Raw genomic sequence first — 17,069 nt, 5'->3', positions numbered from 1 at the left:
GTATCACAGAGGTGTCCACCTCATCTGAGGGACTCCCTCCCCATACACACACAGTTGGCTCTGTCCCCTGGCCTATTTGAGGCACTGGTTGACCTGGCAGTGGACTTGGGAACCAGGGCTAAGAACCACCCTCATGGGCTTTCCTTCCACACCTCTCCGACTCTACCGCTAAAACTCAGCCTGTAATAAGGACTCATGTTTTTAATCAGTGACTATGAGTTCTGCCCCTATCCCAAGGGGTTGTGAGTGTTGCCTCCAGAGCACCCCAAACCCCACTCAAGAATTGAACCAGGCTTCTTCCACATGGCAATGTACTGCCATTAGCTCTGCCCAGCTGTTTTTTTTTTTTTGTGGTGGTGGTGGTGGGTGGGGGATTGAACAAGTGAAAGTGTCCCTGAACCCCAGTGCTGCCTCCTCCCTCTCCCAGTACTGTGATGAATTTATACATTGCCCCCAGACGATAACCAGGTTTCTGTTTGTTTTCTAGTCCCTCCTACCATTACAATCATCCCTACCAAGTCCTTCAGACTGGAGCACCAGAGCCTGTTGGTTTGCTTTGTCAGTGGATTCTTCCCCTCTGAGATTCAGGTGAAGTGGCTGAAGAACGGGGTGGAGGACAGCAGTGTGGTGTTCGCAGAGCTCTTACAGAATGGAGACTGGACCTATCAGGTGGATGCCATACTGGAGACGGTCCCGGAGCACGGAGACACCTACACCTGTGAGGTGGAGCACAGCAGCCTGCAGAAGCCCCTCAGGGTGGATTGGGGTAAGAGACTCCCTGCTTTCTATCTCACCTGCAGGGTCCTTCTGTTAGGACAGAGGGCTTCAGGGTTGGATCTGTTTCCAAACGGTGGGATTAGGTGCCTTGTAACCACTCTGACCTGGTAGCTGTCCCCTTTAGCAACCTACATCTTTAGGCTTGCTGGGGGGGGGGGTCTCCTAGTTTTCCCATCTCCCCCACCCCCTCAAATTTCCTATAGAACTTTCCCATATGCCCACTCAACCCCGATGCCGTGAATTTTTTTGTTACGTTGTTGGTTTATACACACTTCACAGATACCGTTCTGGTCCTCAGCCTCTCACAAGCTTCCCTCTGATAACTTCAGCATCAAAACTCCCTTAATATATTCTTCCATTACCTCTGTCTGTGCTTGTCCTTCTCTGGAATTTAATCTCTTATAAAAGTGCATAAATTGAGTTTTTATTGCCCCGTCTGTATGTCCACGACATCTCTTTCCCCCTTCATTTTCTGCTTCATCTTAGTTTACGCTCTCACCCTTAACTTTCTAGGTTCTTCTCCATCTTATTCTCTAACTCAAAGAATTTAGCTGAGACTGAACTTCTGTCTGAGGAATCTCTCTTGACTGTGAGCTTCAGGCCCTAGTAGCTGATTCACCTTACACAAGGTTTCATCATAACATTGTGGTTCTTCACACCCATCCTAAGTTCCTTCCTAAGAAAGTGTCGGAATTCTACTTTAACCAGTCAGTTGTTTTGCCAACATTCTTCCTGAAATCTCCTGCCCATCCTGGCAAAAGCGTACTGTGCACTTTGAACTGCAAGAAAGGCTTGGTCTTCTGTCAGCTATACCCTTGCCCTTAACTTTTGAGGTAGCATCTTCACCAGCTTTATTCCCTAACTCAAAGAATTTCTGCTGAGACTCAGTGAACCTAAGCCAGGGTATGCGGAGGATGATCTCAGTCTGTCAGATTTACTGCCTACGCTCGAAGTTCATAAGATGTAACATGTATAGGCAACTTATCCAGGTACACTTGGAAGCTCTTTTTGATCAAGCATGTGACACCCAAAACGATGAGAAATATTTCAGCATCTTTGTGTCGCATTTTTTTGGTCTCAGACTGCATTGTTTACTTGAGGATCTCCCCTCTTTCCACACAATTCACTGAATAATTGCTTGAGACCAATACCTCTATAATCAACGCCATTGTGGTGTTTTTCTCGTTTACCACTGATCTGATGAAGAAGGGTTACCTTCGAAAGCTAATCAAAAAATGTATTTAGTCCAATAAAAAAGGTATCATCTTATTTTCTTTTCTATGTTTTCTTTTATTCTATTTCTATTGATTACTCGTTTACCACTGTATCTGGTTTTCTGTGTCATTTTTTCCAGCTGTTTTATCTGCTCTAGCAAAGCCAGAAGCCTGGAACCTTCTTTTTCGTGGCTCTCATTTCACAAAACTCCCCTAACTATTTTCTACAAGACATCCTATAATATTCCATCCCCTCCCTCTCCCTCATCGTCATGTTCCATATACTCCCTTATGGTCTCACCTCTCAGCAGGGACTTGCTGGAAAAATAGGCAATATTCAGACAGCTAATTTTGCACTACAGAAATGTTAGCCAGTTAAATGACTTTTGCCCATATAAATCAAAGATTGGCACATGATCTGTAGAACTCAGGGGGATTGGGGGGGCTGAGTTCAGAGTTTTCCTGACTGGTGGTTGTGTTTTATCTCCAGGCTCATATTAGTTGTCTGTGCTTTATACAGAATTTGAAATCTCAGAGTCCGCAAAGAGCAAGCAGCTGACAGGGATCGTGGGGTTCGTGCTGGGGGCCATTTTCATCATGGTGGGACTCATCATTTACCTGAAGAATAAGAAAGGTAAAATGATCATAATGTCACCTTTCCTATTACTGTCACCATCACTGCTAAAGGTAAAGGTGACCACACTCACAGCCAGATAACATCACTTACTATCACTTTCACCATCACTGCTAAAGGTGACCACACTCACAGACAGATAATTTCACCTCTATCACTTTCACCATCACTTCTAATGGTGGCCACACTCACAGTCAGATAATGTCACCTCTCTTATCACTTTCACCATCACTGCTAAAGGTGGCCACACTCGCAGTCAGATAATGTCACCTCTCCTATCACTGTCACCATCACTGCTAAAGGTAAAGGTGACCACACTCACAGCCAGATAACATCACCTACTATCACTATCACTTTCACCATCACTGCTAAAGGTGGCCACACTCACAGCCAGATAAGTTCACCTCTCCTATCACTTTCACCATCACTGCTAAAGGTGACCATACTCACAGCCAGAAAAGCTCACCTCTCCTATCATTTTCATCATCATAAGTACATAAGTAATGCCACATTGTGAAAAGACCAAAGGTCCATCGAGCCCAGCATCCTGTCCACGACAGCGGCCAATCCAGGCCAAGGGAACCTGGCAAGCTTCCCAAACGTACAAACATTCTATACATATTATTCCTGGAATTGTGGATTTTTCCCAAGTCCATTTAGTAGCGGTTTATGGACTTGCCCTTTAGGAAACCGTCTAACCCCTGTTTAAACTCTGCCAAGCTAACCACCTTCACCACATTCTCCGGCAACGAATTCCAGAATTTAATTACACATTGGGTGAAGAAACATTTTCTCCGATTTGTTTTAAATTTACTACACTGTAGTTTCATCGCATGCCCCCTCGTCCTAGTATTTTTGGAAAGTGTGAACAGACGCTTCCCATCCACCTAGTACATAAGTAATGCCACACTGGGAAAAGACCAAGGGTCCATCGAGCCCAGCATCCTGTCCACAACAGCGGCCAATCCAGGCCAAGGGCACCTGGCAAGCTTCCCAAACGTACAAACATTCTATACATGTTATTCCTGGAATTGTGGATTTTTCCCAAGTTCATTTAGTAGCGGTTTATGGACTTGTCCTTTAGGAAACCGTCTAACCCCTTTTTAAACTCTGCTAAGCTAACCGCCTTCACTACGTTCTCCGGCAACGAATTCCAGAGTTTAATTACGTGTTGGGTGAAGAAAAATGTTCTCCGATTTGTGTTAAATTTACTACACTGTAGTTTCATCGCATGCCCCCTAGTCCTAGTATTTTTGGAAAGCGTGAACAGATGCTTCACATCCACCTGTTCCACTCCACTCATTATTTTATATGCCTCTATCATGTCTCCCCTCAGCCGTCTCTTCTCCAAGCTGAAAAGCCCTAGCCTCCTTAGTCTTTCTTCATAGGGAAGTCATCCCATCCCCGCTATCATTTTAGTCGCCCTTTGCTGCACCTTTTCCAATTCCGCTATATCTTTCTTGAGATGCGGTGACCAGAATTGAACACAATACTCAAGGTGCGGTCGCACCATGGAGCGATATAACGGCATTATAACATCCTCACACCTGTTTTCCATACCTTTCCTAATAATACCCAACATTCTATTCGCTTTCCTAGCCGCAGCAGCACACTGAGCAGAAGGTTTCAGTGTATTATCGACGATGACACCCAGATCCCTTTCTTGGTCCGTAACTCCTAACGTGGAACCTTGCATGACGTAGCTATAATTCGGGTTCTTTTTTCCTACATGCATCACCTTGCACTTGCTCACATTAAACGTCATCTGCCATTTAGTCGCCCAGTCTCCCAGTCTCTTGTCTCGTGTTAACGACTTTGAATAACTTTGTGTCATCAGCAAATTTAATTACCTCGCTAGTTACTCCCATCTCTAAATCATTTATAAATATATTAAAAAGCAGCGGTCCTAGCACAGACCCCTGAGGAACCCCACTAGCTACCCTTCTCCATTGTGAATACTGCCCATTTAACCCCACTCTCTGTTTCCTATCCTTCAGCCAGTTTTTAATCCACAATAGGACATTTCCTCCTATCCCATGATCCTCCAATTTCCTCTGTAGCCTTTCATGAGGTACCTTGTCAAACGCCTTTTGAAAATCAAGATACACAATATCAACCAGCTCCCCTTTGTCCACATGTTTGTTTACTCCTTCAAGGAGTAAAAGGTGACCACACTCACAGCCAGATAATTTCACCTCTTCTATCATTTTCACCATCACTGCTAAAGGTGACCACACTCACAGCCAGATAATGTCACTTCTCCTATCACTTTCACCATCACTGCTAAAGGTGAGCACACTCACGGCCAGATAACGTCACCTCTCCTATCATTTTCACCATCACTGCTAAAAGTGACCAACTCACAGCCAGATAACGTCACCTCTCCTATCACTTTCACTGCTAAAGGTGACCACACTCAGTCAGATATTGTACCCATACATTGTAAGCCGCACTGAACCTGCTATCGAGCGGGAAAGAGCGGGATATAAATGCTGCAAATAAATAAATAATGTCACCCAGTTGGTATGCATAGGCATACCATAGTGCTTCACTATGTTTCTGGTGGCAGAAGCTGGAACTGCATTGGGCAAGTGGGGGAGGAGGGTTATTTCTCTGGAACTCCTAGTCTAATCTGGCTCATTTTCTAACTTGATGTGTCTTTTCACCAGTTTTCTCCCGCATGCCAAGTTTCATCCCATTCTATAAAATTTTCAGAGCTACTTTTCCACTGGTTTGCAGTGAAGAGTTCTCAGAGCTCTGTTACACGTACTCCTTTGTCACCATCACAAATCCCTTACAGTGGTGACAGTAATCGGAGCACAATTTCTAAAAGTTATTTACCCAGTTAAATGAGCTATGGTGAAATTGCTCACCCTTCCTGCAGGTAAAAGTGTGTGTTGATGATTCTTTGAGGTTTTGTGGCTATCAGGATCTATTTTGCTTTGACTGGAGTTGCTCTTTGCTATCCTCCAGAAACTGTTGCCCTAGGTGACCTTTTTGTCTTGCCTAATAGTGGAGTCAACCCTGCAATCGGTCCTTTTAGTTGAAGTTCATGATACTAGTGCATGTTGTGGTACTATCAGGCTTTGTTAAAGTCTTGCTGTGATTAGTTAGAACTTCATGAGGTCATCACTGCACATGACATCAGTGGGGAATGAAGGAGTTTGCTGATTGGCCAAGAACACTTCCTGGAAGTGTGTGTAAATTTGTACACATGCAGTTCAGATTTCTCTTTCTTTGCACCAAGAAATAGAAGAGTCCCTTTTTGCTATTGTTGCTAGTGAACAAATGCAGTGACTGTGGATTGTTTGTTTTTTGCAGGTACACCTCGAGTTCAGATTCCTCCCAGTGAAGGTAAATGCTTAATCCATGTGGAAAGTGAGAGTGACTGTGCTTGAAGGTTTCCCTTCAGCTGCAGAGAGCTGATAGTGTACTCTAGTCAAGAGAAGAAAGGAGGGTGACCTTTGCAGATTATTTCCCAGGGGACACTTTATACTAGTGCTATTCATTACTGGTCTTCATGCCTTTAAACTGATCAAGTTGTCAGGATATCCCTAAAAGATATGATTATTTTCAGGGCCGTGCCTAGGGTCTCTGGTGCCCCCCTGCAAACTATCGGTTGGCGCCCCCCCCCCCCCCCCCCCCCCCCCCCCGTCCAGCAGAGCAGGAACAGAAGGGAGCAGGCAAGTAAGCCGGACCACAGGAAAAAATAGCACTGTATGTATCCCTCATTGATAAGTCTCTGACTCTAAAGTTTAGCAATTTCATTAAAGCAAAATGTATTTTCACATATCACATCCTATCCAAGGAGAATGTTTTATATATGTCACCCGTCTGTGGTAAAACTTCACACAGTATCAAAATACCTCTAATATGTAGTCGTGCCAGCCGAGGAAACTAACTGTGCTCAGCTCACAAGAGACAGAGTGAACATAAAATAAAACTTCATCCTTAAAAGATAATATCGGATGAATGCATGAAGGTGAATATGAATTCCTGTGAATGGAATCAATTTGATTTACAATAAATCCAGATACTACTCCCTCATATATATAACAAAAAATTATTTAAGTGGAATGGAATTATTTGACTGTACTGGTAAACAGAAAGAAATACTCTATTGCATTCTAATCTCCTTTGCACCGAAGGATATAATTCAGATCAAACATTTATCTCTGATCAACTATCTCAGATCAAATATTTATTTCAGATCAAATATTAAGGTTTCCTTGCTTACAGTCACTTAAATCTACCTAGCCTTTATATAGCTTATAGGATTTAAACACTCTTAAACTGAAATTCACCCTTTTCTATTCGTCATAAACTTCAAGTAATCCTGAAATATTCAGATACTTTTCTCACTAGAGAAACTTCAATCGCCACCAATCTCTTTTCACTTATATTTTCTCATTTACCACAATCAGGCACTCTTTTATAACTTCAGTCAACAAATACAGGAAGTCACAGCTGGATGTCTCTCTTGGCAAAGGACTCTGTTCACTTCCCGGGCAGATTTCTTAACAGAAGCTGATCATCCAATCAGAGAGCTCTATTTAAATGCAGATTAACATACAGACACTCATGGGAATGTTTTGTGAAAAACACCGGACTAATTTGCATATGATTTAAACAAATCTGAGCATATGACAACCAAGTACAGACTCCCAGCACCTGAATTCTGCAATTAGATTTAAGGCAAATACTTTTAAAACTTATTTTTAGCACTTTTAAAATTTCAGGTTCTCTTTAATTTGAATGCTGTTTCAAGCTCTGAAACTCACCCTGACTGAGGAGCTAGTCCCAAACTGAAGCATAAATAGCAATCTGGTTGTATTCTCATGTAACTTGAAGAGCGTGCCTGCCTCAATTAATACTGCTCCTTTGCATGAAAAGGGGAGGGCAGCGGAAATAGGAAAATCACAAGTTCAGGTGAAAGATTTTGGAAGTGAGCAGACCAGGGCAGTGGCGCCCCTCGCCTGCCCCCCCTCTTGGTGGCCCTGTTTAGAGTATGGAAAGTGACATTGTGGAAACTGAAAGTTGGCAAGGAATAGAGGAGACATTATCACAGTTGAAGATCGATGACTGTGGCTTACAAGGAAGTTTCAACATTGTTACTACAAATGAATTAGCAATAGAGATGCAGTTTGAGAGAGGTGTTATAAAGATTGAACCATTATCAGTTTGGAATCCGCAAGTGACATTGGGATGTGTCCTAAATTATAAGATGTGTAACTGGATTAGGGAAACTGTGTTTTGTTGTTTAATAAAGAGATGGTTTTGTATTTGACATTTATAGTACAATAAAATTATAACTAAGATTATTACTTGCATAGTTATGTAAGAAAATATACATTTACTAGTAAAAAAGGCCTGTTTCTGGAACGAATGAAACGGGCGCTAGCAAGGTTTTCCTGGGAGTGTGTATGTTTGAGAGAGAGAGCCAGAGTGAATGTGCGGGTGTGTGACAGAGTGAGACTGTCTGTGTGACAGTGTGTGTGTGAGAATGAGAGTGTGTGACAGGGCCCCCTCCCCTGTTCCTAATGCCCTCACCCCGTTCCCTCCCCTCCTTTTCCTCCTCCTTCCCACACTTTGGGTTCCTTAAGGCTTTCAAAAGTCTATGTACCCCCGTGGCCCTAACGCCCAGTATCCGGATACCCCACCGCTTTCCTCCTCACCCCTCCCCCAAGATGTAATACTTTCACGTTCTTAATTTTTTAAAAAAAGTGTCCTATCTACCCTGTGTACAAATGTCCGGCATTCAGATTGTGTTCCTCTCGTAAATTTTCATTTCTTTCATTCATTCAGAACTCCCCCCCCCCCCCCTGAACACTTTTGGTTCCTTCAGTCTTTTAAAACTCTCCTATGTACCCTGTGTGCTAATGGCCAGCATTGAGATTGTTTTCCTCTCCCAAATTTGCATGTCTTTCAGTCATTCACAACTCCCCCACCTTCTCCAGTTTAACACTTTCATTTCCTTCAGTCTTTTAAAACTCTCCTATCAACCCTGTGTCCTAATGGCCAGCATTGAGATTGTTTTCCTGTCCCAAATTTGCATGTCTTTCAGTCATTCACAACTCCCCCCCCCCCCTTCTCCAGTTTAACACTTTCGTTTCCTTCAGTCTTTTAAAACTCTCCTATCTACTCTGTGTCCTAATGGCCAGCATTCAAATTGTTTTCCTTTCCCAAATGTTCATGTCTTTCAGTCCTTCAGAACTCCCCCCTCCCCCCATTTAACACTTTCGGTTCCTTCAGTCTTTTAAAACTCTCCTATCAACCCTGTGTCCTAATGGCCAGCACTCAGATTGTTTTGCTTTGCCAAATTGTCTGTCACTGATGTCACTGAGGTCAGTGCTTGCCTGCCTAGCAGACCACTTCCGGCAGGCACGGTCCCAAGCACATCCTGTTGGAGGTGAGAATTATTATATAGGATATGTGATAACAATGGTGGAATTAAATGAACCTTGATCATGTATGAGTTAATAAATATGTATGAGAGAGATTTATATGCATATTACCTCCAATGTATGCAAATCTCTATCATACACAATCGTTAGGGACATCTTGAAGATCCAACTCATATGTGGTCCTCAAGGATTGGGAAAAAAAGGGGAGGAGTGGCCTAGTGGTTAGGGTGGTGGACTTTGGTCCTGAGGAACTGAGTTTGATTCCCAGCACAGGCAGCTCCTTGTGACTCTGGGCAAGTCACTTAACCTTCCATTGCCTGCTGCATTGAGCCTGCCATGAGTGGGAAAGCGTGGGGTTCAAATGTAACAAAAATAAAAATAAATTCCCTGGTGGGGGGTGGGGGGAGGTCTTGCGTAATATACATATCCAGTGGCCGCTGCCCAGTATATATCCTCATCTTTTAATTTCTGAAGCAGCTTTCATAAAACAGCCCTGATCAGGATTTACGGCATGAAAGGAAGACTACTACTACTACTTAGCATTTCTATAGCGCTGCCAGGGTTATGCAGCGCTGTACAAGTTTAGACAAGGGGAAGGACAGTCCCTGCTCAAGAGAGCTTACAATCTAAAGGTAATAAGCTTTAATAATAATAAGAGACATTGACAAGGAGAGACAGGGACATAAATGGATCATGAGGGAAAGATGCAAGGGACAAACGGACCTGTCCCTGCACTGGGATAGATAGAGTGGAGAGACCTAGATAAGTCCAAGATCTATTTCAGCATTTTGGAGACAGGCCTCCCCCTCCCCATTTACACTTCTCACATTCTTCTCCACAGGTCTCCTGAACTGATCTATAAGATGTTGAATCCTGCATCTGTAATAGAAAAAAATTATATTTCTCCCTAAGGATCAGTGCAGCAGCAGCCAGGACCACCGTACTGACCCCAACTGTAAGAGGCCACCTGCACACTCTGTTCTATTTTATTGCAATCTATAGGAACCTGCCAGCCCAGAATATTCCACTCACATTAATAAAGTCCCTTACGGGCATAGGCGGTCGGTGACCCAACTGTTTGGGGAGGCTAAAGGGGGCGGGGTTAGGGGTGAGGCCAGGGGTGGAGCTTAAATCCATAATTGTCTAACACACAGAAAATAAAAATAAAAGTCACAATTAATACCTTTTATTAAATTTAGATATTAGCTGTGTATCATATGTCAAAGAATAAAGTGGTTGCTCAAAGCATATACTAACCACAATCGCTCAACTGCAAAACACTATGCACAACTTTGTGGAAAAACACACTCAGAACCTTACTGTACCATAAATATTACACTGGGCAGAACCTAATACACCAATATACCACACATACGGAAAATGCAGACCATCAACAATATGAAACAAGGATCATAATATCACAATTCTCATGTAGAGCCTCAAAACATCCTAATTCATGTTTAATGTGGGATAAAATGCCATAAATAAGTAAATAAATATAAACTTTTAATGTTGAGCACCTAATTCTCAAAGTGGACATATTCCAAACACTATAATGAAAATAAAATGATTTTTTTCTACCTTTGTTGTCTGGTGACTTTCTTTTTCTGATCATGCTGGCCCAGTATCCGATTCTGCTGCTATCTGTCCTCTTAACTCCGTTTCCAGGGCTTCCTTTCCATTTATTTCTTTACTTTCCGCCTTTCTTCTTCATTTCTTGCCCTATATCCGTAAGTAAAAGCTGGGTCCTCCACAGACTTGACTGTCCAGTGGATACAGCTTCTGCCTATTTTCTTCCTCCATGTGCAGTTTTTCTCTCTTCCTTTTCCCTCATCTCATCTCCTTCCTCACTCTTCCCTCCCCTCCATCCATGTCCAGCAACCCTCCTCCCCCCTCCATCCACCCATGTCCAGCAACCTTCCTTATGTACAGTGCAAAATATACAGATAGCAGATTTTAATTCCCAAAGCTGACAAATTTCAATCAATAAATGGAAAATAAAATTATTTTTCTACCTTTATGCCTGGTAATGCTATTTTTCTAAGCATAGTAGTCTCATTCTCTCTCTGTATCCCTTAGATCACTGTCCAGGGCCTCCTGTTCATTTGCCATGTTATATTTTCTCAATTTCTTCCACTCAGATATCGATTTTTTTTCATGCTCATCTTCCCCCAATACATTTTTTGCCTCTCAAACTTTATCCCTCTTTCTCATCCTCCAGTCTTCCAGCTCCCTCTTTTTACCGCTTCTATGTAGCTCTGCATCTCTTTCCCCACCCATTTCTAACATCTCCCCTCTCTCCTCTTTCCTTTCCATTGATGCCAAGCATCTCTCCTTTCTTCCCTTCCTTTTTGCCCTGCATCTCTTCCTAGTTTTCTCTTCTCCCTTCCTTCTTGCCCAGCATCTCTTCCTGGTTTTCTCTTCCACCTTCCTTCCTAACCAGCATCTCCCTGATTTCTCTTTCCACCTTCCCTCCTCTCCAGCACCACCCCCTGATCTTTCCTCCCACCTTCACTCCTCTGTGCCCAGCATGTCACCCTAATCGCCCTTTTTCTATCCTCCTCCATGCCCAGCATGAACCCCCCATTTCCTTTCTCACATTTCTCCATGCCCAGCATGTCCCACAATCTCCCCTTCCACCATGTTCCCCGATCTTCCTTTCCACTGTCCATGCCCAGAATGTTCCCCAATCTCTCCTCCCCCTTTCCTCTGTGCACAGAATGCCCTCAAACTCTCCTTCCACAATATCCAGCATGCTCCTCCAATCTCCATTTCCTTCTTCCTTTTTCCCAATCTTTCCTCCCACCTTCCTCTGTATCCAGAATGTCTCACTCTGATCTCCCATTTCCACTTTCCTCCAGTTCTTGCCCAGTATGTTTCACTCGTTATTAAAGCCTGAGGCGTTCTCCCTCCGACGCCGGTGAATCGGCGACGGCGATGCACATAGCCAGCCTTAATTTGCCTGCGTCAGAGCGTCTCCCTCAGACGCGTCCCGCCTCCTCTAATTCAACTTCCTGTCTTACTCAGAGGCGGGACGCGTCTGAGGGAGACGCTCCGACGCAGGCAGATTAAGGCTGGCTATGTGCATCGCCATTGCCGATTCGCCGGTGTCGGAGGGAGAACGCCTCAGGCTGGAGACGGACGGATGGATGGGTGAGAGCGAGGGGGGGGGTGCAAGACTCGCGCGGGAGGGGGGAAGAGGCAGAGACCGCCGGTCACTGCAGCATCTCTTTTAAAGAGCAGCCAAGGGAAGTCCACGATTGGGCTGGGGAGGCTTAGCCTCCCCAAGCCTCTTATACGGGGCGCCTATGCTTACGGGATCAATTACTCCTCCTCCCTAGCTTTTTTTGTTCTGTTTTATGGGATTAATTTCTTTTTAGCATTTTAGTGGAATTGTTTAAATCATATTGAGCAACAAGGACAATACAATTCATAAATCTAGATGATTATACATGACTACTGTGATAACCATCAGAGCAATGACACTTGTGTCTCAAGGGCAGTATTTGTCATTGCAAGGCCCGGGTCAAGTGACGGCCTCCATCAACCTTAAGTATGACTCTCTGTTTCCCAATCTCTTCCTCAGACTTGCTGCTGTAATACCTCCATAATAGTTATTCTGTTTAATATCTGTAACATGCTTCTCTCAGCAAGTTTGAGCTATGTCCTGTCCAAAATCCCACTCTATTCTCCCAAAACAGAGAGGACCACAGCATTCAAACTCACTGTGAGCTATGTGGTGATGGAAGAAAACAGAAGAGCTGCTCAGCAAACTGGCAGAGAAATGATAAGGGAGACTCTGCTTATATGGGGTAGTGGGTGGGGACAGGATGGTAGAAGTTGGCTGCTGTTGAGTGCTGTGAAGGTCTCAGCTCTCCCACTTGAAATATAGCAATGATCACAGCCAGGGCTTTGTGAGTGGTGCAGCCACAAAGGGTGAAAGAAACAGGGCCACAAATTTCACTCCCCCCGCTTGGCTATTGCGCAATGGGCAGGGAAGCTCACACAGAGTGTGATTGTTACTCGGGTCACTCTTGGGCTCTGCTTTAGTGCATGCTTAAAACCTCTTATTATAAGCTTAGCACTCCCAGCTATTAATGAACCTATATCTTACATGTATTAACTGGTATGATTGGGGTGTCCCACTTTCTTTCCGCAGTCCTGTTTGAGTTGTAGTAGTTTGGAGGTGCCTGTTTTGAGAGTGGATGATGTAGTTTCCAAACTGTTCAGTGTTGCGTTGGAGTGTTGAAATCACTAAAATGCCATTTTTATTTTTACTCTTATAGTTGTTCAGTTTATGGCATAAATCAAGTAGCCCAACATTATCCAGGACAATATAAACCACAGTACTCTGGCTATCAGAAACTAGAACTGCACTATTAAAAGGGGAAGGGGGGGGGGGGTAAGATATGGGAACTAGAAGAAGGACCTGACTAAAAATAATAGGAAACAATATGGAATGACAAGTCAAATGCAAAGCACCGATAATGAAGGCAAAGAGACAGATTGCATTGGAGCAAAAGCACATAGTAGTAGAAGCGGGCAAAGAATCAGCTGGACAGCTAGCTGACTGAGGGATAAAAGGGGCACTCAGGGAAGACAAGACTATAGAGGAGAGATTAAATTAACTCTGCTTCTGTGTTCACTAAAGATCATGGAGAGATGCCAGAAATAGTATTTTATACTGATAAGTCAGAGAAATTGAATGAAATCTTTGTAAACATGGAAGATGCACTTTACCAGGGTAGCAAATTGCCTGGACCAGATGGTGTACATCCCAGACTACTGAGAATTGAAAAATTAAATAGCAGAACTATTGTTAAGCAATTTATCTTTAAAAGATAAGCATGGTAGGATGGTGGTGTACTAGGTGTTGACAGCTTCTGAAAGGGGGGGGGAGTGGGGTAGTAGGAGTGGGTGGGGAATAGAGTTTGAGTGATGTAGTAGGAGGGGAGTAGGGAAGAGGGGGTTGGGAAAAGGGGGGGTCTGTAGGGGGGACATGGGGGAGGGTTAGAATACATGGGACATAGTGGCAGCTTGGAACTGTAATGTAATTTATAAGAAGCCTTTAATGGATATATAGTGCCTTCCATATAAGGAAGTGTTCTATGTATAGAGGCTAGCCGAAAGAAAGGTGGCTATAAGGAACAAGGCCACCGACATGGCATTTTAATTGGAATGTTCAATAATGTGCAACATGAAGAGTGTCACAGCCCAGTGATTATGTGGTGGTTTGTTTGTTTTTTTGTTATTAAGCTTGCTGTACAATGGGATTGTTCATGTTCATTGTAGGTTTGGTTCTATTGCATGGAACTGTAGGGATAATGTTGGGTGTTGGGGAGGTATGGGCAAAGATGGTTTAAGAAGTATATCGCTACGAAAGGAATTCATAACTCGAGTGGGCTGTGGGATGGGGTAGGACGAGGGAGGGGGAAAAAAGCAAAACAATTTTTGATGATGAGATTATTACTTGGCTCTAGCTCAGAGGGTCTTGGGTTCAATCTAATGTATATTGAGCTGGTTGGTTGTTTATCTTGTTGAATCATCAATAAAATTGTTGAAACCTAAAGATAAGCATGGTACTGGAAGAGGAGTGGTCAATGTAATGCGATTTTTAAAATGGGTTCCAGAGGTTATCTGAGAAATTATAGACCAGTGAGCCTACTGTTGGTGCCAGGCAAAATGGTGGAGACTATTAGAAAAGAACAAAATTGATCTACTACATTTCTTTGAAGGGGTGAAGAACATGTGGATAAAGGTGAGCTAGTTGATAGTGTGCCTGGATTTTCCAAAGGCATTTGTCAAAATACCTCATGAAATACTCTTGAGGAAATTAGAAAGTCATGGGATAGAAGGTAATCCATATTAACCAGATTTTAATCCACAAAAGATAGAAAGAAAAAAAAAAACCTAGAGTTAAATGGTCAGTATTCTCAAAGGGTAGATAGGGGATTCCCTAGGGGTCTGTGCTGACTGCTGCTTTTTAAAATGTATAAATGATCTAGAGATAGGAATAACTAGTGAGGTAATTACATTTGCTCAAAGTTGTTTAAATTTGCTCAAAGTTGTTAAATTATAAGAAGACTAAGAGGACTTTACAAGACTGTCTAATTAAGTCATCTGTCATTTGGATGCCTAAAGTACAAAGTGATGCATGTGGGAAAGAGGAGCTCTGTGATGCAAGGTTCCAGATTAGGAGTCACAGACCAGGAAAAGGATGTAGGTATCATTGTTGATACTTTGTATTTGAAACCCTCTGCTCTGTATACAGCAGCTAAGAAAACAATGTTGTTAGGTATTAGGAAAGGAATGGAAGGGGGGTGGGGAAAGGATGTTATGCCTTTGTATCACTCCATGGTGTGACTGCACCTCAAATGCTGTGCAGGTCTGGGCACTGCATCCCAAAACAAACAAAAAAAAGGATAATTGCAGAATTAGGAAAGGTACAGAGAAGGGTGACAAATAATAAAGGGGATGGGACAGCTTCCCTACCAGGAAAGGCTAAAGCAGCTAGAGCTCTTCAGCTTGGAGAAAAGACAGCTGAGGGGGGGGGGGGGAGATATTATAGGTCTATAAATGAATGGAGTGTAACAGTAGACATGAATTCCTTGTTTACTCTTTCCAAAAATACTAGGACTAGGGGGTACACAATGAAACATGAAACTATTAAGTAGTAATTTTAAAACATCCATGAAAATATTTCTTCACTCAAAGTGTAATTAAACACTGGAATTTGAATGTAGTAAAAGCAGTTAGCTTAGCAGGGTTTAAAAAGGGTTTGGATAACTTCCTAAAAGAAAACAGGATAGTGTCCCCTTCACTCCTAAAGGTAACTGCATTCAGTAATAGAATAGTATATCTATCACTCCTAAAGGCATGGGCACTAGTTATTGATTTGTATGATACACAGTGCTCAATTATCCAACATTAATGGGACCAACCACATTGTTGCAAAAGTGACAAGTTGAATACAGAAAACAATGGTAACCCCTTAAAAATATATAGAAAACAGTTTATGCATAAACAGGCAGAGGGTATCTAAATTTAAAATATTGTTTTATTAACACTAATCAGCAATTTAAAAAGTTGTACAGTATAGGGCATGACTTAAGCAGGCAATTTGAGCAGAAATATAGAATATAGTATTTCACAATACAGCAGCTGTACAGCAAGCAATGTGAATAACTGAGCGGACATGATTGCAGCCTCATTTTCTCAAGCTCACTTCTTTCTCTTCTCAAGTCAAATAGTATGAAGCACACATCAAACTGGAACCTCTCCACACTCCAAGTTCACAGGCAAAACAGATCTAAGAATGAGTGTAAGAACAGCGAAAGTGCTGTAAATGTAAACGCACAAACAGGAATAGGTGTATATACAGTACTGCATAAAAAAATCATTGTGCACAATTTTACCATGGGTTCTGTTTCTGCAAAAGCACGGTCTCAGATCACAAATTTAATACCAATTTTGAAATACAGAGGGATTCACAAAGCATCGCATGCAAGTGAGCTGCCCCTTGCTTTTGCAAAAAGGTCATTTGCGTGTGATATGGGGTAAGCCAGTCGAACAGTCAAGCATGCTGAGAGCAGCCCATGGCTAAGCTTGTCTGCCCTGCGCATGCTTCAAATGTTCACACCCGCTGCATGTATGAGAGAAACGTTTGTAGCCTTTTTTTCTGTTGGATCTTACCTTCAGCCACCTGCAGCAGATTGGCATACCCCCCCCCCCCAATTACCTTTGCTTCCCCCCTATACCTCATCGCTCAATAACTGTTCTGCACACAATTGTGGGATAACCATAGGCCGCAGCTAGATTTATTAACATTTAAACTTTAAATTAACATCGGTAAAAGATAACCCCACCCCGAGCTACAGTTGTCATAACATAAGCACAAACAGTTGCCCCCTCCGCCGCGCGCCATGATAGCAAAGAAGCAACTTCCGCTTCCTGTTGTCACCGCAACTCTTCCTCTTCTCGGCTCCACCCTAACAGCAAGAGCCCTGTCCCGTGTGGACCTCCACACATTTATCCCGGGTC

The 17,069-nt window shown here is 43.1% G+C and overlaps 1 protein-coding gene across 1 annotated transcript; it reads left to right on the top strand.

Moving 5' to 3' along the window:
- Positions 1–447: 447 nt before the first annotated feature.
- Positions 448–9,906, top strand: LOC115464331 (DLA class II histocompatibility antigen, DR-1 beta chain-like; the record flags this gene model as incomplete). Its single annotated transcript, XM_030194719.1, has 4 exons — positions 448–766; positions 2,512–2,625; positions 5,947–5,979; positions 9,871–9,906. Coding segments are annotated over 4 exons (480 nt in total), but the record flags the coding sequence as incomplete, so codon positions are not given.
- Between the last annotated feature and the right edge of the window lie 7,163 nt (positions 9,907–17,069).

Source organism: Microcaecilia unicolor, chromosome 3 (assembly GCF_901765095.1).
Source record: "Microcaecilia unicolor chromosome 3, aMicUni1.1, whole genome shotgun sequence".
In the NCBI taxonomy this organism is placed as follows: Eukaryota; Metazoa; Chordata; class Amphibia; order Gymnophiona; family Siphonopidae; genus Microcaecilia; species Microcaecilia unicolor.
The sequence above is the reverse complement of the archived record's forward strand: the minus strand, read 5'-3'. Positions and strand labels throughout refer to the sequence as shown.